The sequence below is a fragment of the Pogoniulus pusillus genome, chromosome 30, assembly GCF_015220805.1.
Source record: "Pogoniulus pusillus isolate bPogPus1 chromosome 30, bPogPus1.pri, whole genome shotgun sequence".
NCBI classification, from domain to species: Eukaryota; Metazoa; Chordata; class Aves; order Piciformes; family Lybiidae; genus Pogoniulus; species Pogoniulus pusillus.
Window position 1 is genome coordinate 1,321,889 of NC_087293.1, and position 26,064 is coordinate 1,347,952.

Below are 26,064 nucleotides of genomic sequence, written 5' to 3' on the forward strand. Positions count from 1 at the left end.
CAGGAGGAGTGTTGGGGGAGGGGGAGCAGCAGCCCTGGCACAAGGCTACAGGCAGGGGCATGGGGCAGGAAGGACCAAGGGCCTGATCCTTGCCTGCTTGGGGGCAGGAAGGCTGCACCCTGATGCTGCCCCTGCAGCTGTCTCCCTCCAGGGCCAGAGGCCACAAGTGCCAGAGGGGCAATGAAGATGGCAGCCCCTGGCCAGGCCCTGCCCCTGCTCCTGCCCTCCTTGGGGCAAAGAGGCCCAGGGCTGCCCCACAGCCTCTCCCATGCTCTGCTCTCCAGACTCTGCCAAGGTGCAGGCAGGGGTAGCCTCCTGCAGTGGCACTGCCCTGTGTAGGGGCAATGCCACCCCCAGCAAGCCCGAGGAGCCCAGCAGCATGCCCTTGCCCCTGTCAGCCCGTGGGCAGGGATGGTGCCCGCAGTGGGCTGGGTGGGCTCTGTCCAGTGCCTGCAGCCCCAGGCCCTCCCACTGCCCCCACTGCAGGGCTGGAGGCTGGGCACAGAGCCACAAGCTCTGACACTGCTTTGCCCTCCCTTTCAGTGGCAGGGACAGTCCCAGGCAGGGACACTGAGCCCTGGGCTTTAAGGACAGCTCTGGGGCTGGCAGCTCTGGCAAGGAGCTGCAGGACACATCCCAGCCAGCCACGGGCACAGCTGGGAGCAGCAGGGCACACAGCTGGAGGGCACTTCATGTGCTGAGGCCTGAGCCTGCCACTGTTCATTTCCATCTCTGGCACCGCCTGGGGAGGGAAGAGATGGCAGGGGCTGGCCTGAGGCTGGGGCACCCTCACCAAGGACCAGCCCCAGGGGCACAGGGGTGAGGGTGGGGCAGGGCCAGAGGACTGGGCAGCAGGGACACAGCAGGCACTGGGTGGCCTAGCTTGGAGCCAGGAGCTGCCCAGGGCACAAGGGCAACAAAGGCAATTTTGCCCCTGCCCAAGGAGGGAACTAAAAGTGCTGCACCCTGGGTGGAAGCTGAAAGGGAAACTCCACTGCCAGATCCACGCAGAGAGGAACAGGCACAAACCAGGCCCTGCTCTGCCCCTGGGCCTGCCAGAGCCCTCCTCAGGCATCCCCCAAGCTCAGCCCCAAGCGCAGAGCCAATAGCAGCCCCAAGAGGGAAGGTAGCAGAGCCCTGCAGAGGGACCTGGCCAGGCTGCATGGGTGGGCAGAGGCCAAGGGGATGAGACTGAACAAGGCCAAGGGCAGGGTTCTACACTTTGGCCACAACAACCCCAAGCAGCACTGCAGGCTGGGGCTGAGAGCAGCCAGGCAGAGAGGGCCCTGTGGGTGCTGGCAGAGAGGAGCTGAAGCTGAGGCAGCAGTGCCCAGGTGGGCAGCAGAGCCACTGGCATCCTGGGCTGGCTCAGGAGCAGTGTGGGCAGCAGGGCAAGGGAGGTTCTTGTGCCCCTGTGCCCAGCACTGCTCAGGCCCCCCCCCCCCGGAGTGCTGTGTCCAGTTCTGGGCTCCTCCATTGCAGAGAGATGTTGAGGTGCTGGAAGGTGCCCAGAGCAAGGCAGCAAGGCTGGGGAGGGGCCTGGAGTGATTTAGGATTGCTGCTCTCTTTGTTGTCAAGGGCATGGTTATTGGTGGTGTTTTTGTAGGCAGGATTAAGGATGAGATTGTCAGAGAAGTATGAATTATGAGTAGAAAAATCATAGAATCAACCAGGTTGGAAGAGACCTCCAAGCTCATCCAGTCCAACCTAGCACCCAGCCCTAACCAATCAACCAGACCATGGCACTAAGTGCCACATCCAGGCTTTTCTTGAAGACCCCCAGGCACGGTGCCTCCACCACCTCCCTGGGCAGCCCATTCCAATGCCAATCACTCTTTCTGCCAACAACTTCCTCCTAACATCCAGCCTAGACCTACCCTGGCACAACTTGAGACCGTGTCCCCTTGTTCTGTTGCTGGTTAGGCCAGCTGTGATGCTACCTCAGGTGATGGGGTTGAGGATTGTAGGGTTGTTTTCATTGATAGCAGTGATGGAGGCTGAGCGGTTGGGTCCTGTTTGGACTCTGAGGGTCAGGCAGAGGCTATAGGTGGCAGTGAATGATGTGGCTAGGAGGGTGAGGAGGAGGAGGGCTCATGAGTTTAGGTATGAGGTGTTTAGGTTTTCAATAATAAGGTCTTTTGAGTAAAATCCAGCAAGGAAGGGGGTCCCTATGAGGGCGAGGTTGCCGAGGGTTAGGCATGAGGAGGTGATGGGCCCGATCCTGGCAAAGGAAAAGACAACATCCCAGATCCAGTACCAGACCCAGTACTGCTCCACACCCTGCCAAGCAGCTAGGAACAGTGAGTAACCAACTGGCTTTGTCTAAAGACTGAGTAACTTCTGAAAACTCAAAGAACTCTTAAAATACAGACTCTGTTACTTGCCATTTTCTGAAATGTTACTCTGCAGCCTCATAAAGACTTTCCCTGGGTTAGTTTTGGGAAGGGGATCTCCGTGTTTGAGCTTGGTCTCTACGAGTCAGCCTCGCGTGTTTTGCCCGTGAATGCCCCGTAAACTGCGTTCCACCTGTGCCAGGGCAGGTCTAGGCTGGATGTTAGGAGGAAGTTGTTGGCAGAGAGAGTGATTGGCATTGGAATGGGCTGCCCAGGGAGGTGGTGGAGTGGCCATGGCTGGAGGTGTTGCAGCCAAGCCTGGCTGGGGCACTTAGTGCCATGGTTTGAGCCAGCAGTGTGCCCAGGTGGCCAAGAGAGCCAGTGGCATCCTGGCCTGCATCAGGAATGGTGTGGTCAGCAGGAGCAGGGAGGTCATTCTGCCCCTGTACTCTGCACTGGTTAGACCACACCTTGAGTGCTGTGTCCAGTTCTGGGCCCCCCAGTTTAGGAGGGACATTGAGATGCTTGAGCGTGTCCAGAGAAGGGCAACGAGGCTGGGGAGAGGCCTTGAGCACAGCCCTACGAGGAGAGGCTGAGGGAGCTGGGATTGGTTAGCCTGGAGAAGAGGAGGCTCAGGGGAGACCTTATTGCTGTCTGCAACTACCTGAGGGGTGGTTGTGGCCAGGAGGAGGTTGCTCTCTTCTCTCAGGTGGCCAGCACCAGAACAAGAGGACACAGCCTCAGGCTGTGCCAGGGGAGATTTAGGCTGGAGGTGAGGAGAAAGTTCTTCCCTGAGAGAGTCACTGGACACTGGAATGGGCTGCCCGGGGAGGTGGTGGAGTCGCCGTCCCTGGAGCTGTTCAAGGCAGGACTGGACGTGGCACTTGGTGCCATGGTCTGGCCTTGAGCTCTGTGCTAAAGGGTTGGACTTGATGATCTGTGAGGTCTTTTCCAACCCTGATGATACTGTGAGACTGTCATACTGTGATGGTCTGGGTGATTGGGCAGGGCTGGGTGCTAGGCTGGGAAGAGTGAGCCTGGAGCTCTCTGCCACCCTGCTTGGTTCTGTGATTCTAACAGCTCCAAGCACAGCCCCAAGAGCAGCCCCAGGCAGAGGACAGGGCAAGAGAGCAGAGGCAGAGAGGAAGGGAATGGCTGTGTCTGCCTCAGACACGGACAGCAGCAGCAGGGGAGAGACTCAGAGGGCAAAACAGCCTGGCACAGCTGCCCAGCCCCTGGGGCTCTCTCTGCTCCCTGCAGGACTTTATGCTCCCAGCAATGACCTTTCCAATGCCCTTCCCCTACCACTCTGGGCCAGCAGCTGCAGCCAGGGCAAGCTGAAGCTTGGCCCTGGGCTGCAGATGGCAGAAGGAGCAGCAGGGCAGCATTTGCTGCTGCCCAGGGCACACTGCTCCCCCCACCAGGTGCCAGGGCAGACCTCACCCAGTGCCAGCACAGTACCCCAGAGGGCACAGCGGCAGCAGCAGCAGCACAGCTGCTTAGGGGGCATGCAATGCCTGGGCATAGCATCTCCATGGGCATGGCACCCAGCACAGACATCAGCCCCACCCCTGGCCTCTCCCAGCCCCACTGCACAATGGGGCAAGGTTGGCACTACTGCCAGCACACTGCCAGGGCTGCTGCTGGCACTGCCTGCTCTCCCAGCAGCACTGCCCCAGGTCCAGGCTGCCCAGCTGCGTGCCAGGCCCCAGCTCTAGAGCCAGCCTGCATCATCCGAAGGCACTGCTGCTGCTGCTGGGGCTCTGGCAGGGGGGCAGGCACTGGGCAGCCTGCTGGGAAATGGGCACTGCCTGGGGGCATGGCTCTGGCCTCAGGCTCCTGTGCCAGCCCTTCAGCCCCGCTCGGCTCCCTTCAGCCCCGCTCGGCTCCTTTCAGCCCCGCTCGGCTCCCCTCAGCCCCGCTCGGCTCCTTTCAGCCCCGCTCGGCTCCCTTCAGCCCCGCTCGGCTCCCTTCAGCCCCGCTCGGCTCCCTTCAGCCCTGCTCGGCTCCTTTCAGCCCCGCTCGGCTCCCTTCAGCCCCGCTCGGCTCCCTTCAGCCCCGCTCGGCTCCCTTCAGCCCCGCTCGGCTCCTTTCAGCCCCGCTCGGCTCCCTTCAGCCCCGCTCGGCTCCCTTCAGCCCCGCTCGGCTCCCTTCAGCCCCGCTCGGCTCCCCTCAGCCCCGCTCGGCTCCCTTCAGCCCCGCTCGGCTCCCCTCAGCCCCGCTCGGCTCCTTTCAGCCCCGCTCGGCTCCCTTCAGCCCCGCTCGGCTCCCCTCAGCCCTGCTCGGCTCCCTTCAGCCCTGCTCGGCTCCCTTCAGCCCCGCTCGGCTCCTTTCAGCCCCGCTCGGCTCCCTTCAGCCCCGCTCGGCTCCCCTCAGCCCCGCTCGGCTCCCCTCAGCCCCGCTCGGCTCCCTTCAGCCCCGCTCGGCTCCCCTCAGCCCTGCTCGGCTCCTTTCAGCCCCGCTCGGCTCCTTTCAGCCCCGCTCGGCTCCCTTCAGCCCCGCTCGGCTCCCTTCAGCCCCGCTCGGCTCCCCTCAGCCCCGCTCGGCTCCTTTCAGCCCCGCTCGGCTCCCTTCAGCCCCGCTCGGCTCCCTTCAGCCCCGCTCGGCTCCCTTCAGCCCCGCTCGGCTCCCTTCAGCCCCGCTCGGCTCCCCTCAGCCCCGCTCGGCTCCTTTCAGCCCCGCTCGGCTCCCTTCAGCCCCGCTCGGCTCCCCTCAGCCCCGCTCGGCTCCTTTCAGCCCCGCTCGGCTCCTTTCAGCCCCGCTCGGCTCCTTTCAGCCCCGCTCGGCTCCTTTCAGCCCCGCTCGGCTCCTTTCAGCCCCGCTCGGCTCCCCTCAGCCCCGCTCGGCTCCCCTCAGCCCCGCTCGGCTCCCCTCAGCCCCGCTCGGCTCCCCTCAGCCCCGCTCGGCTCCCCTCAGCCCCGCTCGGCTCCCTTCAGCCCCGCTCGGCTCCTTTCAGCCCCGCTCGGCTCCCCTCAGCCCCGCTCGGCTCCCTTCAGCCCTGCTCGGCTCCTTTCAGCCCCGCTCGGCTCCTTTCAGCCCTGCTCGGCTCCTTTCAGCCCCGCTCGGCTCCTTTCAGCCCTGCTCGGCTCCCTTCAGCCCCGCTCGGCTCCTTTCAGCCCCGCTCGGCTCCTTTCAGCCCCGCTCGGCTCCCTTCAGCCCCGCTCGGCTCCTTTCAGCCCCGCTCGGCTCCCCTCAGCCCTGCTCGGCTCCCTTCAGCCCTGCTCGGCTCCTTTCAGCCCCGCTCGGCTCCTTTCAGCCCTGCTCGGCTCCTTCAGCCCCGCTCGGCTCCTTTCAGCCCCGCTCGGCTCCTTTCAGCCCCGCTCGGCTCCTTTCAGCCCCGCTCGGCTCCCCTCAGCCCCGCTCGGCTCCTTTCAGCCCCGCTCGGCTCCTTTCAGCCCCGCTCGGCTCCCCTCAGCCCCGCTCGGCTCCCTTCAGCCCCGCTCGGCTCCCTTCAGCCCCGCTCGGCTCCCCTCAGCCCCGCTCGGCTCCCCTCAGCCCCGCTCGGCTCCCTTCAGCCCCGCTCGGCTCCTTTCAGCCCCGCTCGGCTCCCTTCAGCCCCGCTCGGCTCCCCTCATCCCCGCTCGGCTCCCCTCATCCCCGCTCGGCTCCCCTCAGCCCCGCTCGGCTCCTTTCAGCCCCGCTCGGCTCCCCTCAGCCCCGCTCGGCTCCCCTCAGCCCCGCTCGGCTCCTTTCAGCCCCGCTCGGCTCCTTTCAGCCCCGCTCGGCTCCCCTCAGCCCCGCTCGGCTCCTTTCAGCCCCGCTCGGCTCCCCTCAGCCCCGCTCGGCTCCCCTCAGCCCCGCTCGGCTCCCTTCAGCCCCGCTCGGCTCCCTTCAGCCCCGCTCGGCTCCCTTCAGCCCCGCTCGGCTCCCCTCAGCCCTGCTCGGCTCCTTTCAGCCCCGCTCGGCTCCCTTCAGCCCCGCTCGGCTCCCTTCAGCCCCGCTCGGCTCCCTTCAGCCCCGCTCGGCTCCCCTCAGCCCTGCTCGGCTCCTTTCAGCCCCGCTCGGCTCCCTTCAGCCCCGCTCGGCTCCCTTCAGCCCCGCTCGGCTCCCCTCAGCCCCGCTCGGCTCCCTTCAGCCCCGCTCGGCTCCCTTCAGCCCCGCTCGGCTCCCTTCAGCCCCGCTCGGCTCCTTTCAGCCCCGCTCGGCTCCCCTCAGCCCCGCTTGGCTCCCGGGCGCGCTGGTGCGGGCAGGGCAGAGGCTCCAGCCCCCAAGGGGACGCAGCTGCAGGTCGCCCTCCTGCTGCCCTGCCCCAGGGCCCGGCCGGGCCGTGCCAGCCGCTCGCTGCCCCCCGGGCTCCGCTCTCCTGCCAGGCTGCGCCGGGGCTGGGCGCTGTCCCTGGTGCCCAGCGGGGGCACCCCGGGCTCCGCAGCTGCCTGGCCTCACACCGCCTGCCACCGGCGCCACACACCGAGCCCTGCCGGGGGGCTCGCAGCCTCCGCAGCCGCCGGGGCACAGCAGCAGCAGCAGCGCCTCGGCCGCCCCTGCCCCACCAAGGACCACCCCAGCGCCTTCCTCCTCTGCTGCAATGCAACTGGGCACTGCTGCTGCCCTCGCCCAGACAGCTGCCCTCGGCACCAGGGGCACCCTGCGGGCCCCATGCCACACCCAGCCTGGCACAGCCCCTCAGGGGCACCAAGCCCGAGCCAGAGCCCTGCTCTGCAGGAGTCACCTTGAACCAGAGCCCCAAGCACCACAGCCCAACCACCCTGAAGCACAGCCAGGCTGGGGACTGCACCACCCCCCTGGGCAGCTCACCCCAGCCCCTGACCACTCTGACCCTGACAAACCTTTGCCTCATGTCCAACCTGAGCCTGCCCAGGCTCAGCCTGAGGCCATTCCCCCTTGGGCTGTCTGCAGCTCCCTGGCAGCAGAGCCCACAGCAGCCTCTGCACAATGTCCCTGCAGGCAGCACTGAGCTCTGCCCTCAGCCTCCTCTTCCTCACACCAACCCTCCCCAGCTCCCTCAGCCTCTCCTCAGCACATTTACTCTCCAGGCCCTTCACAGCTTCCCTGCCCTCCTCTGCCCCTGCTCCAGCACCTGCACAGCTCTGGTCCTGAGCTGCCCAGGACGGAGCACAGCACTCGAGGTGTGAGCTCAGCAGAGCAGAGCCCAAGGGCACAGTCCCCTCCCAAGGGCACAATCCCCTCCCTGCTGCTGCTGGGCACAGCATTTGTAATCCAAGCCAGGATGCCACTGGCCTGCTTGGCTGCCTGGGCACACTGCAGGCTCACACTCAGCTCCTGGCACACTGCAGGCTCACACTCAGCTCCTGGCACACTGCAGGCTCACACTCAGCTCCTGGCACACTGCAGGCTCAAGCTCAGCTCCTGGCACACTGCAGGCTCACGCTCAGCTCCTGGCACACTGCAGGCTCAATCTCAGCTCCTGGCACACTGCAGGCTCACTCTCAGCTCCCTGGCACACTGCAGGCTCACACTCAGCTCCTGGCACATTGCAGGCTCAATCTCAGCTCCCTGGGCACACTGCAGGCTCACTCAGCTCCTGGCACACTGCAGGCTCACACTCAGCTCCTGGCACACTGCTGGCTCACACTCAGCTCCCTGGCACACTGCAGGTTCACTCTCAGCTCCTGGCACACTGCAGGCTCACTCTCAGCTCCCTGGCACACTGCAGGCTCACTCTCAGCTCCTGGCACACTGCAGGCTCACACTCAGCTCCTGGCACACTGCAGGCTCACACTCAGCTCCCTGGGCACACTGCAGGCTCACTCAGCTCCTGGCACACTGCAGGCTCACACTCAGCTCCTGGCACACTGCTGGCTCACACTCAGCTCCCTGGCACACTGCAGGTTCACTCTCAGCTCCTGGCACACTGCAGGCTCACTCTCAGCTCCCTGGCACACTGCAGGCTCACTCTCAGCTCCTGGCACACTGCAGGCTCACACTCAGCTCCCTGGCACACTGCAGGCTCACTCTCAGCTCCTGGCACACTGCAGGCTCACACTCAGCTCCTGGCACACTGCTGGCTCACACTCAGCTCCCTGGCACACTGCAGGCTCACTCTCAGCTCCCTGGCACACTGCAGGCTCACTCTCAGCTCCTGGCACACTGCAGGCTCACACTCAGCTCCTGGCACACTGCTGTCTCACACCCAGCTCCTGGCACACTGCAGGCATTCAGCTCCTGTCTATCACAGCCCCCAGGTCCCTTTCTGCCAGCAGCTCTCCAGCCACACTGCCCCAAGCCTGTAGTGTTGCTTGGGGTTGTTGTGGGCCAGAAGTGAGGGTGGCTGTGGCACAGCCATGCTGCTGCAGATGGATCTCAGCAGCCTGCAGCCCATGGGTGAGGCCAGGCTGGCAAAGCTGCACCTCCCACTGCCCGAGGCTGTGGCTGAGTCTGTGCCACAGCAGCTCTGACCCTGCAGAGCCTGTGGCTGGCAGATAAGGCTCCAGTGGGGCAGGGCCAGCCCTAAGGGTCTGCCTTGTGTGGGTGAGTCCAGGCCAGAGCTGGGCTACAGCTGCTAAGCCAAAGCTCAGTCAAGGGCAGCAGCTCCCTGGGCAGGAGCTGCCGTAGCAGGAGCAGCGTGGCCCAGTGCAGGATGAGCCTGACAAGGAGCAGTGCAAGTGCAGCAGTGACCACTGCACAGGGGGAGCTCAGCAGCACTGCACAGGGAAGCAGATCAGCACTGCAGAGGGGGAGCACAACAGCACTGCACAGGGGAAATCACAACAGCACTGCACAGGGGAGCAGATTAGCACTGCACAGGGGGAGCAGATCAGCACTGCACAGGGGGAGCTCAGCAGCACTGCACAGGGAAGCAGATCAGCACTGCACAGGGGGAGCACAACAGCACTGCACAGGGAAGCAGATCAACACTGCACAGGGGGAGCAGATCAGCACTGCACAGGGGCAGCAGCTCAGCCATTCTGGCTGCCATCACAGGGTTAGAGTCAAGTGTCAGGAGCAGTCCTTTCACTGCAGCCTGCAGTGTGCACTGAAACCCTCCTGCTGAGGAGCCACAGGCTGGGTCCCTGCCTAAGGCAAGGTTGCAAGGGTGCCCTGGCTGCTGGATCCCACTGGGGCCAGCAGCACAGCCCAACCCCCCCAGAAGCCACACAGCCTCTATCCTGCAGGCACTCTCAGAGCCAGGCTGTCAGGCAGGCCCACGGCACAGCTCTACCACCCACCAGTGCCATCTCAGCCCTCCTGAAAGCATGGCTCACAGCCAGGGCAGCAAGCAGCTGGTGCTACCCCACCCACCCTTGGCAAGCCCTCATGGTGGCAAAAAAGCCACCCCCAGGCAGTGGAGGAGGCTCTGCTGTGCTGCTGCTGCCAGAGGCTGCCTGCTTTTAGAGTCAGAGAATGGGTCAGGTTGGAAGGGAGCTCAAAGCACAGCCAGTGCCAAGCCCCTGGCACACCTCCCACTGGAACAGGTTGCTCAAGGCCTCATCCAACCTGGTCCTGAACACCTCCAGGGAGGCTGTGGAGCACAGAACACCGAATGTGATTGAAGAGAGGGCACGGGGCTGGAAGGGACCCTCCAGGGGCATCCTGCCCACCCCTGCAGGCAGCAGGGACAGCTGCAGCCAGGGCAGGCTGCACAGGGACACAGCAAGGCTGAGCTTGGATGGCTGCAGGGATGGGGCCTCAAGCACAGCCCTGGGCAGCCTGGGCCAGGCTCTCCACACCCTCCCTGGCCACAACTCCCTCCTGATGCCCAACCTACCTCTGCCCTGCTCCACTGCCAAACCACTGCCCTGGGCCTGTGCCCACAGCCCCTTCTGAGCAGTCCCTCCCCAGCCTGCCTGCAGCTCCCCTGCAGCTCCTGCAGTGCAGCTCTGAGCTCTGCCTGCACAGGAGCAGGCTGCACAGTCCCAACTCTGCCAGCCTGTGCCCACAGCAGAGCTGCTCCAGCTCTCTCAGCACCTCTGTGGCCTCCTCTGGAGCCTCTGCAGCAGGTTCAGGTCTCTCCTGTGTGGAGGGCTCCAAAGCTGGACACAGCAGTGAGGGCAGAATCACCTCTCCCACCTGCTTTTGCTGCAGCCAGGATGCAATTTGCCCTCAGCCTCCTCTTCTCCAGACTCAGCACCCCCAGCTGCTCCTCATTTGATCCCCTCCAGACCCCTCTCCAGCCTCTGCTCTTCTCTGGACATGCTCCAGGACCTCAGTGTCTTGCACCTCTGCTGGGCCCAGTGTAACTTTATAGACTTGATACTGGTACCAGTTTGTCTCGTCTCATTAAATGCTTTTATTTCACTCCTTGGACCTCCTCCTTTCCCCAGGGCCTCTTCCCTGCTGGGGAGGGGTCTCTGGGTGAAAGGGCAGCTGGCAGGTACCCAGGGGCTAGGAGTTCTCCAGGAGCTCAGAGCATTGGTGCTGAAGATGCTCCTGTGCAGCAGCTGCTGTTTGGACTTCCCCTCCTGGCAGCACAGCTCTCAGACGTTCAGCTGCCAGCAGAGCCCCAGAGCTCCCACTGCTGTTCTGCAGCTGGGCACCACCGAGGAAGCTGTGCACAGCACCAGGCTGCAGAGGCCTTCACTTTTCTGAGCACCAGGGCCACGGATATCTTTCTCCTAGCAGAAGTGTGAGGCTGCCTAAGCCTCACACCTTGGCCACAAGCAGGCTGCTAGGAGCTGTAGTGCAGCCTGCAGCTGGCAGGACAGGAGGAAGGAACTCCTGTTGCTGACTCAGGATGCAGTGCAGGGCTCCAAATTTCAGCCCTCTCACAACATGACCTGGGAGAGCAAAGTGATCAGAGCAAGCCAGGCCTGAGGGCATGCAGCAGAGGGTGGTCACTTCCAGCTGCCCAGGGAGTGCTGCTGCTGTGGCAGCTTTTGTCTCCAAGCTTTCTCTCCCAGCAGCGTGCCAGAGGGTGGCTGCTAGAAAACAATCCCAGCTCCTGCTCTCTCCCTTCTGCTGATCCCAGCCCTCTGCCATCCTCTTCATCCAGCAGAGAGACCTCACATTCAGGAAGCTCACTGCACTGGCAGGTGCCAGTGCCCTACCTCCAGCTCCTCAGCTGCACTGAGATCTCCTCCCCTCAGCTCAGGAGCTGTGTTTTGGTCTCCACACAGCTCAGATTCCTGACTTGGGTTTTCTCCTAGCCCCAAGCTCTTCAGAGCCTAAGTCCTGACCTCTTCTTCTTCCATACCTGAAGGTTTATTAAGCTGCTGTTGTGACATGAGCCCACCCTGCTGGGCAGGATGTGCTGCTCTGCCAGATGGAGCAGAGGACTCGATCCCAGGTGCACAGAGAGGGTAGCTCACACTTCCCTCCCTCCACAGCAGGCAGCAGTCCTGTGCCACCTCATCAGGCACAGTTCTGACTTCTTTGAAAAATAAATATTTATAAACAAGAGGAAGAGATCTCAGAGTGCTGCAGCCTGGAAAACTGCCCACAGCTCCAGGGCCTCTTCCCCACCAAGTCACAGGGAGGAGCTGGACATCAACGCAGGGGTGCTGGGAAAATCCTCTCCTCCTCCTCAGCCGCCTCAGTCCTTCACTGCAGGAGCTCACAGCTCCCTCCACAGCTCCCTCTGCCCTTCCCCAGGCCTTGGGCTGAGGCTGCTCAGTCTCCTTTGGTGATCAAGTCCTCGATGTAGGCATCCAGCTCATCATCTGTGTTGATATCAATGTCCTGAAAGCAAAGCACAAGGAGCAGCAGTGAAAAGTGGATCTGGAAGGCACTTGCAAGGGAGTGATAAAAGAGAGCAGTGCAGAATCCTCTGCAGCATCTGCCCTGGGCAACCTCCCCTGCATCCCCCTGTGCCCAGCACTGCTGAGGCCACCCCTGGAGTGCTGTGCTCAGCTCTGGGCCCCTGCCTGCAGGAAGGACACTGAGGGGCTGCAGCCTATGCAGAGCAGGGCAGCCAGGCTGGAGAAGGGCCTGGAGCAGCTGGGGCTGAGGAGGGGCTGAGGGAGCTGGGGTGGTGCAGGCTGCAGCAGAGGAGGCTGAGGGCAGAGCTCCTTGCTCTCTGCAGCTGCCTGCAGGGAGGGGGCAGGGAGCAGGGGGCAGCCTCTGCTCCTTGGTGCCAAGGCACAGCAGCAGAGGCAATGGTTGCAAGGTGCCCCAGGGCAGGCTCAGGCTGCAGCTCAGGAACTCTTTGTGGCCTGGAAGGGCTCTCAAAGCTTGGCCCAGGCTGCCCAGGGCAGTGCTGCAGTGCCCAGCCCTGGAGGGGCTGCAGCAGCTGTGGCCCTAGTGCTGAGGGGCAGGGTTTGATTGGTTTGGGTTGGTTGTTTGGGCTGGTTAGGGTGGTTGGGGTGGTTGCTGGTGTTTGTTGGGTTGGGTTGGCAGGTTTGATTGGTTTGGGTTGAGTTGGTTGCTAGAATTGGGTTGGCTGGATTGGGTTAGGTTGCTTGGGTTGGGTTGATTGGTTTGGGTTGGTTGGGTCTCCCTGCCCTCAACCTATGCCAGTGTCTCCTCACCCCCACTGCAAAGAACTCCTTCATCTCCACTCTCAATCTGCCCTCCTCAAGCTCCAATCCATTGCTCCTGGTACTGGTCACTCCCAGCCCTTGTCCAAAGTTCCTCCCCAGCTCTCCTGGAGCTCCTTCAGGCTCTAAGGTCTCCTTGGAGATTTCAACAGCCCCAACTCTGCCAGCCTGTTCCCACAGCAGAGCTTCTCCAGCCCTCTGATCATCCTCTTCTTCATCTCCAGTCTCAGTTACCACTCACCAGGACCCCCAGGTTGGCAGTGCCAGCAGCTGCACACTCAGCTGCTCCTGATGGCCTGAGCCCAAGCTGCAGGCAGCAGAGGCAGAGCCTGCTGCAGTGCCACATCTGCTGTGCCTGCAGGAGGGGACTGCTGGTGGGGAAGCTCTGCTGCTGCTGCTGCCCTTCCTCACTCACCTCCTGCACTTTCTGCAGAAGGGCCACGATGTTTGTCCTCAGCTTCTGCAGCTTCTCCTCGGTCTCCTTCAGCTTCCTCTCCGAGAGCTGCAGGCTCTCCTCGCAGGCCCTGGCGCGGGCATCGGCGCGCGTCTGGTAGGAGTGGCAGAGGTTCTGCAGCCCTACCTCGTACTGCTTGAAGTACTCCTTCTGCAGGAGGCAGAGCACAAGAGAGGCCCCTCAGAAGCACTGGGGCTGGAAGAGACCTCTGGGGTCAGCCAGTCCAGCCTGGCACCCAAGGGCACCGCAGCCACAGCCCAGGGCACTGTGCCACAGCCGAGCTGGCCCTAAACGCCTGCAGGGGCAGCGACTCCAGCACTGCCCCGGGCAGAGCAGCTCAGGCTCCAATGGCCCTTTCCATGAGGAAGTGCTTCCAGCACCCAACCTGACCCCGGGAAGTGCTTCCAACACCCAACCTGACCCTGGGAAGTGCTTCCAACACCCAACCTGACCCTAGGAAGTGCTTCCAACACCCAACCTGACCCTAGGAAGTGCTTCCAACACCCAACCTGATCCTAGGAAGTGCTTCCAACACCCAACCTGACCCCTAGGAAGTGCTTCCAACATCCAATCAAACCATGAGGAAGTGCTTCCAACACCCAACCTGACCCCGAGGAAGTGCACAGGAAAGGGGCTGGAAGGTGTTCAAAGAGCAGTGAGGTTGAGGAAGGGTTCAGAGGAGCAGCTGAGGGAGCTGGGGGGGTGCAGCCTGGAGAAGAGGAGGCTGAGGGAGAGCTCCTTGCTCTCTACAGCTGCCTGAGAGGAGGCTGCAGTGAGGCTGGGGCTGGGCTCTGCTCCCAGGTAAGCAGCGACAGGAGCAGAGGAAATGGCTGAGGCTGTGCCAGGGGAGGGGGAGGTTGGGGATGAGGAACAATCTCTTTGCTGCAGGAGTGGTCTGGGGTTGGCAGAGGCTGCCCAGGGAGGTGGTGGAGTCCCCATGGCTGGAGGTGTTGCAGAAGCTGTGGATGTGGAGCTGCAGGGTAGAGCTTAGTGGCCATGGTGGTTGGGTTGGGGATGGACTCAGGACCTTCAAGGTCTTCTCCAACCCTCCTGGCTCTGTGGCTCCCTTTCCCCACATTTCAGCCTGCACTGGACCTCCTAACACCAGCATGCAGGTAACTGCTGCAGGCTCACTTCTATCTGTTCCCTTCAACACAAGGAGGCCACAGCAGAAGCCTCAGGGTGTCCATCTGGCTGGGAGGCAGCCAAGTCTGCCCTGCCAGAGCAGCCCCAGGGGGGCTGCAGTTGCTGCTCTCTGCTGTTTTGAAGGTTGCCTCCAGGTAAGTTTGGGTTTGTAAGACCTGGAGCAACCCAGAGAATGTGCTGCAGCCTCCTGCTGCCCTGCTCCCCCCAGCCTCTCCTCCTAAGAGCTGAACAGCAACGGACAGCAAGTGAGGGCCAGGAGGGGCTGGGACTGGGGGAGAGGAGGAGGGGAGGAGGAAGCTAGGAGGTGTTAGGTTAGAGGCTGGGAGGAGTGAGGTCTCAGGCCAGAAGCAGTGAGGTGAGAGGCCGGGAGGAGTCAGGTGAGAGGCCGGGAGGAGTGAGGTCAGAGGATGGGAGCAGTTAGGTGAGAGGATGGGAGGAGTCAGGTCAGAGGATGGGAGGAGTCAGGTCAGAGGATGGGAGGAGTCAGGTCAGAGGATGGGAGGAGTTAGGCCAGAGGATGGGAGGAGTCAGGCCAGAGGATGGGAGGAGTTAGGCCAGAGGATGGGAGCAGTTAGGTCAGAGGATGGGAGGAGTTAGGTCAGAGGATGGGAGGAGTTAGGCCAGAGGATGGGAGGAGTGAGGTCAGAGGATGGGAGGAGTGAGGTCTCAGGCCAGGAGGAGTTAGGTTAGAGGCCAGGAGGAGTTAGGTCTGAGACTGAGAGGAGTTAGGTCAGAGGCTGGGAGGAGTCAGCTCTCAGGCCGGGAGTAGTTTTAGGGCAGAAGCAGGCAGCAGCTGGGGAGTGACTGAAAACCTCCTCAGGCAGCAGTGCCCGAAGGCCCCAGGCAGGCTTCCAGGGGTCTCCAGACTCAAAGCAGCCTTTCAAGAGCGAGATGCTGCACCAGCAGGATGGCCTAAGGAGGGAAGGTTTGGGGTGGGGTGGGCAAAACCCCCACACTGCCTTTCCCAGTAGTGAACTCACCAAGGGGAATGCCAAGAGCCCTTCTGAGCTCATGGAACTCAGCTCCTTCTTGGAGATGGGGAAGTTCGGCGGCAAGAAGTAGCGCAAGCAGTTCCTGTGCAGGGCAGAAGAGAGCTGCAGTTTGAGAGGGCACAGGGAGCAGACTGCAGCAGCTGCCAGGGGCTGCAGAGCACCCACCGGAGGATCTGCACCAACAAGTCCACAGTCTCTTGGCTGCTGCTGGGCCCGGTGGTGTCTGGCTCGATCCTGACACAGTCCGAGGCGGAAGGTTCGGCCACAACCACCTCCTCCTGCTGCTGCGTGTCTGGAGCCTGATACTCAGGGGAGGGAGGCTTCATCAGCCTCACGTCCTCACTGCCCTTCTCCACCCTGAGGAGCAAGCACAGCTCAGTCAGATCTCTGCACCCACCACATCTGGAACGCTGGCACAGAGCCTGTACTCAGCTGCCCCTCTCTGGAGGAGACCACAGCTGCCACCACAGGAACATCCCAACAAAGCCACGTATGGAGTCCCAGGAGCACAGAATTCCAGGGCAGGGCTGGGAGGGAGCTCAGAGAGCAGCCAGCCCCAGCCCTGCCAGAGCAGGGCACCCAGGGCAGGGCACACACAGCACAGCCAGGGGGGCTTGGCAAGGCTCCAGAGCAGGAGACTCCACAGCCTCTCTGGGCAGCCTGCTCCAGGCTCCAGCACCCTCACAACAAACAACTTTCTCCTCAGCCTCACCTCCAACTTCCTGGCTCCCACCTTAGCCCTCTTGGGCCTTGTGCTGGCCCTGGGCACCCCCAGGCAGAGCCTGGCACCTTCATCCTGCCCCCCAGCCCTCAGCTAGTGACAGACATTGCTCAGGTCCCCTCTCAGCCTTCTCCTCTGCAGGCTAAGCAGCCCCAGGGCTCTCAGCCTTCCTCCCTGGCAGAGCTGCTCCAGGCCCTTCAGCATCCTCACAGCCTCTGTTGGCCTCTCTCCAGCAGGTTCCTGTCTTGAACTGGGCAGCCCAGAGCTGGGCACAGCACTGCAGCTGTGGTCCAAGCAGGGCAGGGCAGAGGGCAGCAGAACCTCCCCAGCCCTGCTGGAGACGTTTTTCAGCCCTTGTGGAGCTGGACAGCCCTGGGCACACCCACACAGCCGCTGCCTGAGGGGACAGCAACCCCTTGTCTGCAGCAGCTCCTCGTTACCAGCGGTCCCTGGGGGTGGTGTCGGTGGGGACGTAGTCGAACTTGACCTTCCAGCGCACTGCCTGCCGGCCCAGCTGCACCGCCGCGACGCGGCCTGTGAACCAGGCCTTGTTCACTCGCACCTCCACCGGCAGCCCCTTGTCTGCAAGGCACAACGGCACAGGGCTCAGCACTGCTCGGCACCAGCAGCACTGCATGGTGCTGACAGCACTGCACAGCACAGGCGCTCAGCACTGCTCGGCACCGGCAGCGCCACTCGGTGCTGACAGCACTGCACAGCACAGGCACTCAGCACTGCTCGGCACCGGCAGCACTGCATGGTGCTGACAGCACTGCACAGCACAGGCGCTCAGCACTGCTCGGCACCGGCAGCGCCACTCGGTGCTGACAGCACTGCACAGCACAGGCGCTCAGCACTGTTCGGCACCTGCAGCGCTGCACGGTGCTGACAGCACTGCACAGCACAGGCGCTCAGCACTGCTCGGCACCGACAGCGCTGCACGGTGCTGACAGCACTGCACAGCACAGGCGCTCAGCACTGCTCGGCACCGACAGCGCTGCACGGTGCTGACAGCACTGCACAGCACAGGCACTCAGCACTGCTCGGCACCAGCAGCACCGCACAGTGCTGACAGCACTGCACAGCACAGGTGCTCAGCGCCACACAGCATTGGCAGCACTGCACGGTGCTGACAGCACTGCATGGCACCAACAGCAGTGCATGGCACAGACAGCACTGCACCGCACAGACTGCGCTGCACCACGCAGGCGCTCAGCGCTGCACAGCACCAGCAGTGCCGCACAGCGACGACAGCACTGCATGGCACAGACAGCACAGGTGCTCAGCGCCGCACAGCACCGGCAGAGCCGCACAGCGACGACAGCACTGCATGGCACAGACAGCACAGGTGCTCAGCGCCGCACAGCACCGGCAGCGCCGCACAGCACAGGAGCTCAGAACTGCACGGCATAGACAGCACTGCACCGCACCGACAGTGCTGCATGGCACAGGCACCCAGCGCTTCACAGCACCAGCAGTGCCGCACAGCGACGACAGCACTGCATGGCACAGACAGCACTGCACAGGCACTCAGTGCCGCACAGCACCGACAGCACTGCACGGCACAGGCGCTCAGAACTGCACAGCACAGACAGCATCACACGGCACAGGCGCTCAGCACTGCATGGCACTGACAGCACTGCACGGCACAGGTGCTCAGTGCCGCACAGCATCGACAGCACTGCACAGCACCGACAGCACTGCACAGCACCTTAGTGGGATGGAATTGAAGCGTGAGTTGGTTCTGCAGTCAGAGGCTTCACTTCTCACCTTTCTGTGCCTTCTTCAGCTCTGCCAGCTCCTCTTCCCCAGCACTGTCTGTCAGCTGTGAGCAGAGAGAGCTCAGTTAGCTGCTTCCCACCAGGAAGAGCCACACTTGGCAGACAGCTTCTGCTGGAGGTGCCCCTGCACTCTCACCTCCACCACCACCTCGTTGGAGTCCTTCCTCTCTTCTTTCATTGCTGAAAATTTGCCTCGTTTTGTCTTCTCCTTCCTGTACTTCTCTTCCTCCTCAGTCTCATCCTCTGTGGTGGTCCAGGTCCTCTTCCGAGTGCTCGAGGGCTGTGGGAAGCAAACAAGCTCTTGTCATGGTCCCAACCAGAACCTTCTTCCAGCTTAGGGACAGGAAACACAAACCAAGGCAAACCAAACCTGACCAAACCCTCTCAGCATTCTCTGCTGGGAGCACAGGCTGAAGGAGCTGGGGGGGTGCAGCCTGCAGGGCAGAAGGCTCCAGGGGCAGCTGAGAGCTGCTGCCAAGAGCTGAAGGGCTCCTGCAGGGAGGCTGCAGAGGGACTTGTGCTGAGGGGGTGTGAGGCAGGCCCAGGGCAATGGTTTGGAGCTGAGGCAGAGCAGGGGGAGAGTGGAGCTGAGGCAGAAGCTGTGCAGTGTGAGGCTGCTGAGCCTCTGGCATGGGCTGCCCAGGGAGGCTGTGGCTGCCTCCTGCCTGGGGGTGCTCAAGGCCAGGCTGGGTGAGGCCTGGAGCAGCCAAGCCCAGCTGAGAGCTGTCCCTGCCATGGCAGGAGGTTGCAGGAGATGCTCTCTGAGCTCTCTTCCAACCTGAGCCATCCATGACCCAGGGTTCAAATCGAGTCAATAAGCTCCTCCAGGAGGTTTCAGCAGGTGCTGCACCACGATGCAAACACTCACCCAGCACTGCACTCCCCTCCTCCTCCAGGGAAGCAACCTGCCCCAACAGCAAAGAGGTGAAACAAGGCTTCACGAGGCTGTGGAGAGGCACAGCACCCCCAGGGCCAAGGTGTCTTGTCCTGCAGAGGGACTGCAGTGCAAGTCCCATCTAACACAGCAAGACAGAAGAGTGACAAGTGGTGACCCTCATGAGTCTGGGCTGGGACCAGAGTGGTTCACTATCTGCATCAATGACACACAAACTGACACTGAGGAACCCTCAGAGCCTGCAGAGGACACCAAGCTGAGTGCTGTGGTTGGCAAGGCTGAAGGACAGGATGAGGCTGTCCAGAGAGATCTGGGCAGGCTGCAGTGGTGACTGAGGAGCACCTCAGGAGGTGTAACAGGGACAAGTGCAAGGTCCTGCCCTTGGGTCAGGGCAGCCCTCAGTACCAGTGCAGGCTGGGGGTGAGGAGATGGAGAGCAGCCCTGAGGAGAAGGACTTGGGGGTGCTGGTGGGGGAGAAGCTGGGCAGGAGCCAGCAGTGGGAACTGGCAGCAAAGGAGGCCAAGGGCAGCCTAGGCTGCACCCAGAGCAGTGTGGGCAGAGCTGCAGAGAGGAGCTCCTGCCCCTCTGCTCTGCTCTGCTCTGGGGAGAGCTCAGCTGCAGGGCTGGGGGCAGTTCTGGGAGCCCAGCACAGGAGAGACCTGAACCTGCTGCAGAGGCTCCAGAGGAGGCCTCCAAGGTGCTCAGAGGATGGAGCAGCTCTGCTGTGGGCACAGGCTGGCAGAGTTGGGGCTGTGCAGTCTGCACAGGAGAAGGCTGCAGGCAGAGCTCAGAGCTGCACTGCAGGAGCTGCAGGGGAGCTGCAGGCAGGCTGGGGAGGGACTGCTCAGAAGGGGCTGTGGGCACAGGCCCAGGGCAATGGTTTGGCAGTGGAGCAGGGCAGAGGGAGGTTGGGCACCAGGAGGGAGTTGTGGCCAGGGAGGGTGTGGAGAGCCTGGCCCAGGCTGCCCAGGGCTGTGCTTGAGGCCCCATCCCTGCAGCCATCCAAGCTGAGCCTTGCTGTGTCCCTGTGCAGCCTGCCCTGGCTGCAGCTGTCCCTGCAGCTGAGGTGCCCCTGGAGGGTCCCTCCCAGCCCACAGCCACCCGTGGGCAGCAGGGAAGCTTTCACCCCTCGAGTCTCACCTGCAGGCATTTGGCAGGGGCAGACTTCTTCGGTGCTGGCTCCTTGGCAGCTTTTGCTGTGGCTGCCTCCCGGGAGCCCCTGGGGCCCTGCAGGAGCCCAGCTGCTGCCTTGGCTGCAGTGCCAGCGCCGCTCGGGGGCCCTGCAGTGCCAGCGCCGCTCGGGGGCCCTGCAGTGCCAGCGCCGCTCGGGGGCCCTGCAGTGCTGCTGCACTGCCCAGCTGGCACTGCCTGCTGCTGGCCCCGGGCCGTGCTGGCCTCCTCCCTGCAGGCCAGGCTGGCCCCGGCGGCAGCGCTGGGGCTGGGCCGAGCCGCAGAGCTCCTGCTCGGCTGGGCAGAGGCCTTGGGCAGGGCAGGGGCCGGGGGCGGCCTGCTGGGGGCGCTCCTGAGCACGGCAGGCAGCGGCGGAGAGCGAGGCCGCTGGGGGCGGCTCTGGGACGGAGAGCCCTGGGGGGAGAGAGAGAGAGAGAGAGAGGAGGCTGCAGGAGCTGCACTGCCGCCCAGGCAGCCCAGGGGGCACCGAGGGCACAGCCCCTGGCACTGAGCCACTCACCTGCCCTGCTGCCCGCGGGGGCACCTCCAGGGGCAGCTTCCTCAGCTCAGCCTGGGACTGCACCGGGCTGGTTCTCTGTGCCAGAGAGAGCAACCCAGAGCTCAGCAGAGGGCAGCAATGGCAGCTGCCAGGCCTGCCTCGGCCCAGGCCAGCAAACAGCTTCCCAGCTGGAACAGACTCCAAGCAGGTCCCCTCTGTGCCCTGCAGGGGAGACTCCTCCAGCCCAGGGCTGCAGCCGCTCCCCTCCCCCCAGCGGGCAGCTAAGTGCCAGCTGAAACGCTTGGGATGTGCCATTTAAAGCAGCTCCACCTCCTGCAAGCACAGCTGGCAGCACAGACATGACTTGGCATCAGCCACCTGGCACTAGGAGATCCCTCAGGCCTGCTGTGCTTAGCTGGAGGCCTCCAGGCTCACCTGCAGAGCTTCCAGCTTCTCCTGCTGCTGCCGGATCTTCTCTGACAGCTGCTTCTGCTTCTCCTCCTGGGACTTCAAATCTTTCTTCAGAGTTCCCAGGGGGACCTTCTGCTTCTGCTCTGCAGCCTCACACCTGGCAGGAAGGCAGTGCAAGACAAGTGCCTGGTGAGGAGAGGCTGAGGGCCCTGGGGCTGCCCAGTCTGGAGAGGAGAAGGCTGAGAGGGGATTGGATCAATGTCTGTAACTCTCTGGGGCTGGGGGTCAGGAGGGGGGCACAGGCTCTGCTCACTGCTGCCTGGCACAGGACAAGCAGCAGTGGATGGAAGCTGCAGCACAGGAGGTTGCAGCTCAGCACAAGGGCAACTTCTTGCCTGGAAGGGTCCCAGAGCCTGACACAGGCTGCCCAGAGAGGCTGTGGAGTGTCCTGTGGAGCCTTTCCAGGCCTGTCTGGATGTGTCCCTGTGTGCCCTGAGCTGGGTTGTGTGGTCCTGCTCTGGCAGGGGTTGGACTGGATGAGCTCTGTGGGTCCCTCCCAACCCCTGACATCTGTGAGCCTGTGGTCCTGTGTGATCCTGTGACACAAGCCCAGAGCACACACAGCAGAACCTGCACTCAGGCACACAGCCATGGCTCAGTGCCCTAAGAGCAGCAGTCAAAGCCTTCCCTGCCTGCAGCAGCCACTCCCAGACCCACTGCTTCTCCTCTTGCCAACCACACAGGCACCGAGGAAGCAAAAGCAGCGTTGGGAAAACCCAAACCATTGGCACTGAGAACCCTCAGTTCAGAGCTCAGCAGCTAAGCAAAGCTCAGGAACAGCTGGGAATGGCTTTCTGCACTCTGCACTTGCACAACTTCCCTCCTCTCTTCTCAAGTCCTACTCAGTACACTCTGCTCTGCTCAGACCACACCTGCAGCACTGCCTCCAGTTCTGGGGCTTCCAGCACAAGGGGGAGTGCAACTGCTGGGGAGGGGCCAGAGGAGGCCACTGAGATGCTCAGAGGGCTGGAGCAGCTCTGCTGTGGGCACAGGCTGGCAGAGTTGGGGCTGTGCAGCCTGGAGAGGGCTCCAGGCAGATCTTAGAGCTGTCTGCCAGTACCTCGAGGGGCTCCAGAAGAGCTGGGGAGGGACTTTTGGCTGGGAGTGGCAGGATGAGGGACAATGGGTTGGAGCCTGAGGAGAGCAGACTGAGAGTGGAGATGAGGGAGAGATTCTTGAGAGTGAGGGTGGGGAGAGACTGGCACAGGTTGCCCAGGAGGCCTCCACACGCACTCAGAGGCAGAGAGGCTGTGAGGCCATGCAGTGAGAGTGGGACAGGCTGAGAGCTGGGCAGAGAGAGCCTGGTGAGGGTCAGCAGGGACAGGAGCAGAGTCCTGCAGCTGGGCAGGGAGAAAAAACTGCAGCAGTGCAGCTCAGGAGGTGACTGCTGCAGAGCAGCCCTGGGAACAAGGCCCTGGCAGGGCTGGGGCACAACAAGTGCTGCATGGGCACCAATGTGATCTTTGATCACATTCAGAGCTTCTGTGCTCCACAACCTCCCTGGGCAACCTGTGCCAGTGTCTCACCACCCTCACTCTCAAGAGGCCCAAGCACCCCCAGCAGCTCCCAGCCCTGCTGCCGAGCCACTGCCACTGCCCCACGGCCCTCAGCACCACAGCTCCGAGGCACCTCCGGGGGTGGGCACTGCACCACCTGCCTGGGCAGCCTGGGGCAGGGGCTGGGCACCCTTGCTGGGCAGAAACTCTGCCTCAGAGCCAACCTGAGCCTGCCCTGGCACAGCCTCAGGCTCTTTCCTCTTGCCCTGTGCCTTGGTGCCTGTGAGCAGAGCCCAGCCCCAGCTGGCTGCAGCCTCCTCTCAGGCAGCTGCAGAGAGCACTGAGCTCTGCCTCAGGCTCCTCTGCTCCAGGCTGCACCCCCCCAGCTGCCTCAGCTGCCCCTCCCCAGCCCTGCTCTCCAGAGCCTTCCCCAGCTTGGTTGCTCCTCTCTGGACCTGCTCCATCCCCTCAGTGTCCTCCTTGGAGTGAGGCCCTCCAGCCCCCTCAGCTCCTCATGGGAGTTGTGTTAAGGAGAGCTCACAGAAGGGGTTGGGTTGGAAGGGACCTTAGAGATCACCCAGTGCCAACCCCCTGCCATGGGCAGGGGCACCTCCCACCATGAGGCAGGCATGAGCAGCTGAACAGCAGCCAGCAGTGTGCCCAGCTCATGGCAAGGAGGCCAGTGGCATCCTGGCCTGGCTCAGGAACAGTGTGGCCAGCAGGGCCTGGGCAGTCCCTCTGCCCTGTGCCTCAGCTTGAGAGGTCCTTCCCCACAGCCTGGTTGCTCCTCTTGAGGAGCAGGTGAGCAGCACTAAGGCCTGAAGTCCTGTGCAGGCAGGGTGCAGGGAAGGCCTGGCACAGAGTGCCCCTTACCTGTCCTGCAGAGGGTCAGGGTTCATGGAGCAGACCCAGCTGTCAGGGTAGCTCTTCTCCACCGAGCTCAGCTGGAACGGGAGAGTTCTCCACTTCAGACACACATCTGGCAGACACACAGGTGTGCAGGTCACAGATCCACAGCCTCAGCTACAAAACCATTGGGGTTTCTTTCCCCAACAGCACTTCCCAAGCCCATCTAACACCCCAGGATCCACCAACCCCCACAGTGCATCCAGCTACAGAGGCCAAAGAACCCAGCTGGGACAGGCAAACAGGGGCAGTGCTTGCTGCATGCCCCCAAAACGCCTGGAGGAAGACCTCAGGCCCTGAGTGAGGCATCCAGAAGACAAAGCCTGGCATGGACTGATGGGGATGAAGCATTCTCTTGTCACAAGGCAACTGAGCTCTTGGGGGCTCTGTGTTTTCTTATCCAAACCAGTGCTCCTCCACCAGTGTGACACTTCATACTCTTCCTCTTTGCCTCTTGAATCAAGCAGGCTGGCAGAGAGCTCCAAGCTCACCCAGCCCAGCCTAGCACCCAGCTCTATGCAGTTAACCAGACCATGGCACTCAGTGCCCCAGCCAGGATTGGCTGCAACACCTCCAGCCACAGCCACTCCACCACCTCCCTGGGCAGCCCATTCCAATGCCAATCACTCTCTCTGCCAACAACTTCCTAACAACATCCAGCCTAGACCTGCCCTGGCACAGCTTGAGGCTCTGTCCCCTTCTTCTGGCCCTGGCTGCCTGGCAGCAGAGCCCAACCCCACCTGGCTACAGCCTCCCTGCAGGCAGCTGCAGGCAGCAATCAGCTCTACCCTGAGCCTCCTCTGCTGCAGGCTGCACCCCCCCAGCTCCCTCAGCCTCTCCTCACAGGGCTGTGCTCCAGGCCCCTCCCCAGCCTTGCTGCCCTGCTCTGGGCACCTTCCAGCACCTCAACATCTCTCTGCAATGCAGGAGCCCAGAACTGGACACAGCACTCAAGGGGTGGCCTGAGCAGTGCTGAGCACAGGGGCAGAAGAACCTCCCTTGTCCTGCTGCCCACACTGCTCCTGAGCCAGCCCAGGATGCCATTGGCTCTGCTGCCCACCTGGGCACTGCTGCCTCAGCTTCAGCTCCTCTCTGCCAGCATCCCCAGGGCCCTCTCTGCCTGGCTGCTCTCAGCCACTCTGGCCCCAGCCTGCAGTGCTGCTTGGGGTTGTTGTGGCCAAAGTGCAGAACCTGCCCTTGGCCTTCTTCAGTCTCATCCCCTTGGCCTCTGCCCACCCATGCAGCCTGGCCAGGTCCCTCTGCAGGGCTCTGCTACCCTCCAACAGCTCCACAGCTGCTCCTAGCTTGGTGTCAGCTGCAAACTCACTGCTGCTGGACTCAATCCCCTGCTCCAGATCATCAACAAAGATATTGAAGAGGACTGTGCCCAGCACTGCTCCCTGGGGCACAGCACTGGTGCCAGCTGCCAGATGGATGTGGCACCATTCACCACCACTCTCTAGGCCCTGCCTCCAGCCAGTTCTTGATCAATTCTAGAGTGGATCTGCCCAAGCCAGGAGCTGCCAGCTGTGCCAGGAGCTGCTTGTGGCAGACAGTGCCAAAGGCTTTGCTGAAGTCCAGGTAGACTACAGAAGCTCTAGAAGAAGAGAAGGCCTGGAGGAGAGGAGCCCTAAGAGAAAAGAAGCCCTGGGAGGAGAGGCCCTGGAGAGGGATAATGACAGCAACACTCCTCTGACATCTACCCACTCACCTGCTTGCCAGCTGCAGGCAGGATCCCCCTGCCCGTTCCCCGGGGCCAGGCGGTGCCAGGCAGGGGCAGGCGGGGCCGGGCAGGGGCAGGGGCAGGCAGGGCCGGGCAGAGGCAGGCACAGGCGGGGCCGGGCAGGGCTGGGCAGGGCCGGGCAGGGGCGGGCAGCACTCACCGCACTGGATGGTGGTTGGGATCTCCATGGCGCGGCGCCGGCGGTAGCGCAGCTCGCCCGAGGGCGGCTGGCTCCAGCTGGCAGACAGGTACCCGAACTCGTCCCAGAACTTGACGATGCTCCTCTGGGCTGCGAGACAGACACAGCTCTGCTCAGCAGGCAGCCAGCACCACAAAGGGCACCCACAACAGGCTGCGAGCTGGGAGGGAGCTCCAGAGAGCAGCCAGAGCAGGGCACCCAGGGCAGGGCACACACAGCACAGCCAGGGGGGCTTGGCAAGGCTCCAGAGCAGGAGACTCCACAGCCTCTCTGGGCAGCCTGCTCCAGGCTCCAGCACCCTCACAACAAACAACTTTCTCCTCAGCCTCACCTCCAACTTCCTGGCTCCCACCTTAGCCCTCTTGGGCCTTGTGCTGGCCCTGGGCACCCCCAGGCAGAGCCTGGCACCTTCACCCTGCCCCCCAGCCCTCAGCTAGTGACAGACATTGCTCAGGTCCCCTCTCAGCCTTCTCCTCTGCAGGCTGAGCAGCCCCAGGGCTCTCAGCCTTCCTCCCTGGCAGAGCTGCTCCAGGCCCTTCAGCATCCTCACAGCCTGCACTGGACTCTCTCCAGCAGGTTCCTGTCTTGAACTGGGCAGCCCAGAGCTGGGCACAGCACTGCAGGAGTGGTCCAAGCAGGGCAGGGCAGAGGGCAGCAGAACCTCCCCAGCCCTGCTGCCCACAGACTCTTGCTGCCCCCCAGGATGCCATGTCCACAGCATGTCCTTGGAGTTCCTTCACTCCCTGACCCTGAGCTCCAGCACCTAGAGTGGGCACTCAGCAGAGGGTGGGGGTGTGTTGTGTGGGCACCACAGCCCAGGGCAGGTCACTGCTGCACTTGCACTGCTCCTTGTCAGGCTCATCCTGCACTGGGCCATGCTGCTC

General features: G+C 63.0%; 1 protein-coding gene across 4 annotated transcripts in view; it reads right to left on the reverse strand.

Moving 5' to 3' along the window:
- Positions 1 to 10,518: 10,518 nt before the first annotated feature.
- MORC2 (MORC family CW-type zinc finger 2) overlaps positions 10,519 to 26,064 on the reverse strand; it is a 60,233-nt gene continuing 44,687 nt past the window's right edge. For 3 of the 4 annotated variants that reach the window (XM_064168808.1, XM_064168811.1, XM_064168812.1), the window contains 12 exons: positions 25,142 to 25,270; positions 23,226 to 23,331; positions 20,821 to 20,953; positions 20,407 to 20,481; positions 19,857 to 20,300; positions 17,958 to 18,101; positions 17,811 to 17,865; positions 16,481 to 16,622; positions 15,485 to 15,676; positions 15,308 to 15,401; positions 13,143 to 13,331; positions 10,519 to 11,930 (listed from right to left, as the gene is read on the reverse strand). In XM_064168808.1, the coding sequence (XP_064024878.1) occupies positions 11,862 to 11,930; positions 13,143 to 13,331; positions 15,308 to 15,401; positions 15,485 to 15,676; positions 16,481 to 16,622; positions 17,811 to 17,865; positions 17,958 to 18,101; positions 19,857 to 20,300; positions 20,407 to 20,481; positions 20,821 to 20,953; positions 23,226 to 23,331; positions 25,142 to 25,270 (1,772 nt within the window). In that variant the 3' untranslated portion in view covers positions 10,519 to 11,861. The remainder of the gene's footprint in view (positions 11,931 to 13,142; positions 13,332 to 15,307; positions 15,402 to 15,484; positions 15,677 to 16,480; positions 16,623 to 17,810; positions 17,866 to 17,957; positions 18,102 to 19,856; positions 20,301 to 20,406; positions 20,482 to 20,820; positions 20,954 to 23,225; positions 23,332 to 25,141; positions 25,271 to 26,064) is intronic. The other variant, XM_064168810.1, reaches the window with a different exon arrangement.